The sequence below is a fragment of the Lycium barbarum genome, chromosome 8 (assembly GCF_019175385.1).
Source record: "Lycium barbarum isolate Lr01 chromosome 8, ASM1917538v2, whole genome shotgun sequence".
Lineage (NCBI taxonomy): Eukaryota > Viridiplantae > Streptophyta > Magnoliopsida > Solanales > Solanaceae > Lycium > Lycium barbarum.
The window spans coordinates 91,925,251-91,926,141 of record NC_083344.1 but is presented as its reverse complement, the minus strand read 5'-3'; the positions used below and the strand labels follow the sequence as shown (position 1 = coordinate 91,926,141).

The 891-nt window shown below is 34.6% G+C and overlaps 1 protein-coding gene across 1 annotated transcript; it reads right to left on the bottom strand.

Annotated features, from left to right (window-relative positions):
* Nucleotides 1–264: 264 nt before the first annotated feature.
* Nucleotides 265–576, bottom strand: LOC132607954 (uncharacterized). Its single transcript, XM_060322035.1, has one exon. The coding sequence runs from the start codon at nt 574–576 to the stop codon at nt 265–267; it is 312 nt and encodes a 103-aa protein (XP_060178018.1).
* Between the last annotated feature and the right edge of the window lie 315 nt (nt 577–891).

The following is an 891-nucleotide window of genomic DNA, read 5'->3' as shown; positions in this document are numbered from 1 at the left end:
ACTAATTGAGTATTTACTCAGTCGCCATGATGTATGAAAGTTCAATTCAATCATTAGAGAGAAGCGAAAACAAATTGAAATAGACATTGGAATGAACTGTGGAAACAAAATAAGCCAATCCTTTCATTAATTGCATGGAAAAATCTGTATATGTATATCAATGTGTGTATAGGATGCTTCATCACTTGTGACTACACAAAAAGTAAAAAAACTAGATGATGATTTCGTCTTCCTTCTTTATTTTTGGAACTTTCGTCAATAACTTCAAGTGAACATGGGTGGAAGTTTAGCCATAGCTGTCTCTCTACCCTTAATCAAGCGCTTCCAATATTTCAACTGGCAAATTAATTGCTTGTAATAAACAAAATGACCTTTAGTAGCTGAAAATTTTAACAACATGCTCTTCCTTATCCTTTTTAGTCTCCTTCCAATCTTGATCTTCAACTTACACACTTTCACTTTCAACCATATTGGTTGCCTTCTCTGAGATCCAATGGAATCTGATTTCTGTAGAGACTTGTGAATCAAGAACTGTGCTCTTCTATGTTGCACCTCTTGAGGGTCTTCCATCTCCATCTTTGAGTATGCATAATATGGTCTACTCATAAGATTATTCATTTTTTTTCCCTTTAGGAAAGAAAGTTATCTAGTGGAAAAAGAAAAGAATGAGGGAAAATGAAAGAAACAGAGTTGCTTGTTGAGAGTTAAAGTGAGGCTGCATTATAGATATATTTATATAGTGGATTGAAGGGTATCGTTGGGTCAGGAGAGAAGTAGTGTTTGTGATGAAACAGCATGTGCCATAAATTTCGTTGGGTTTTTTTGTTTTGAATATAATATGGTATTAGAAACATGTACCTAGCTGACTTGGAAATTGCATCATGGAGGTGC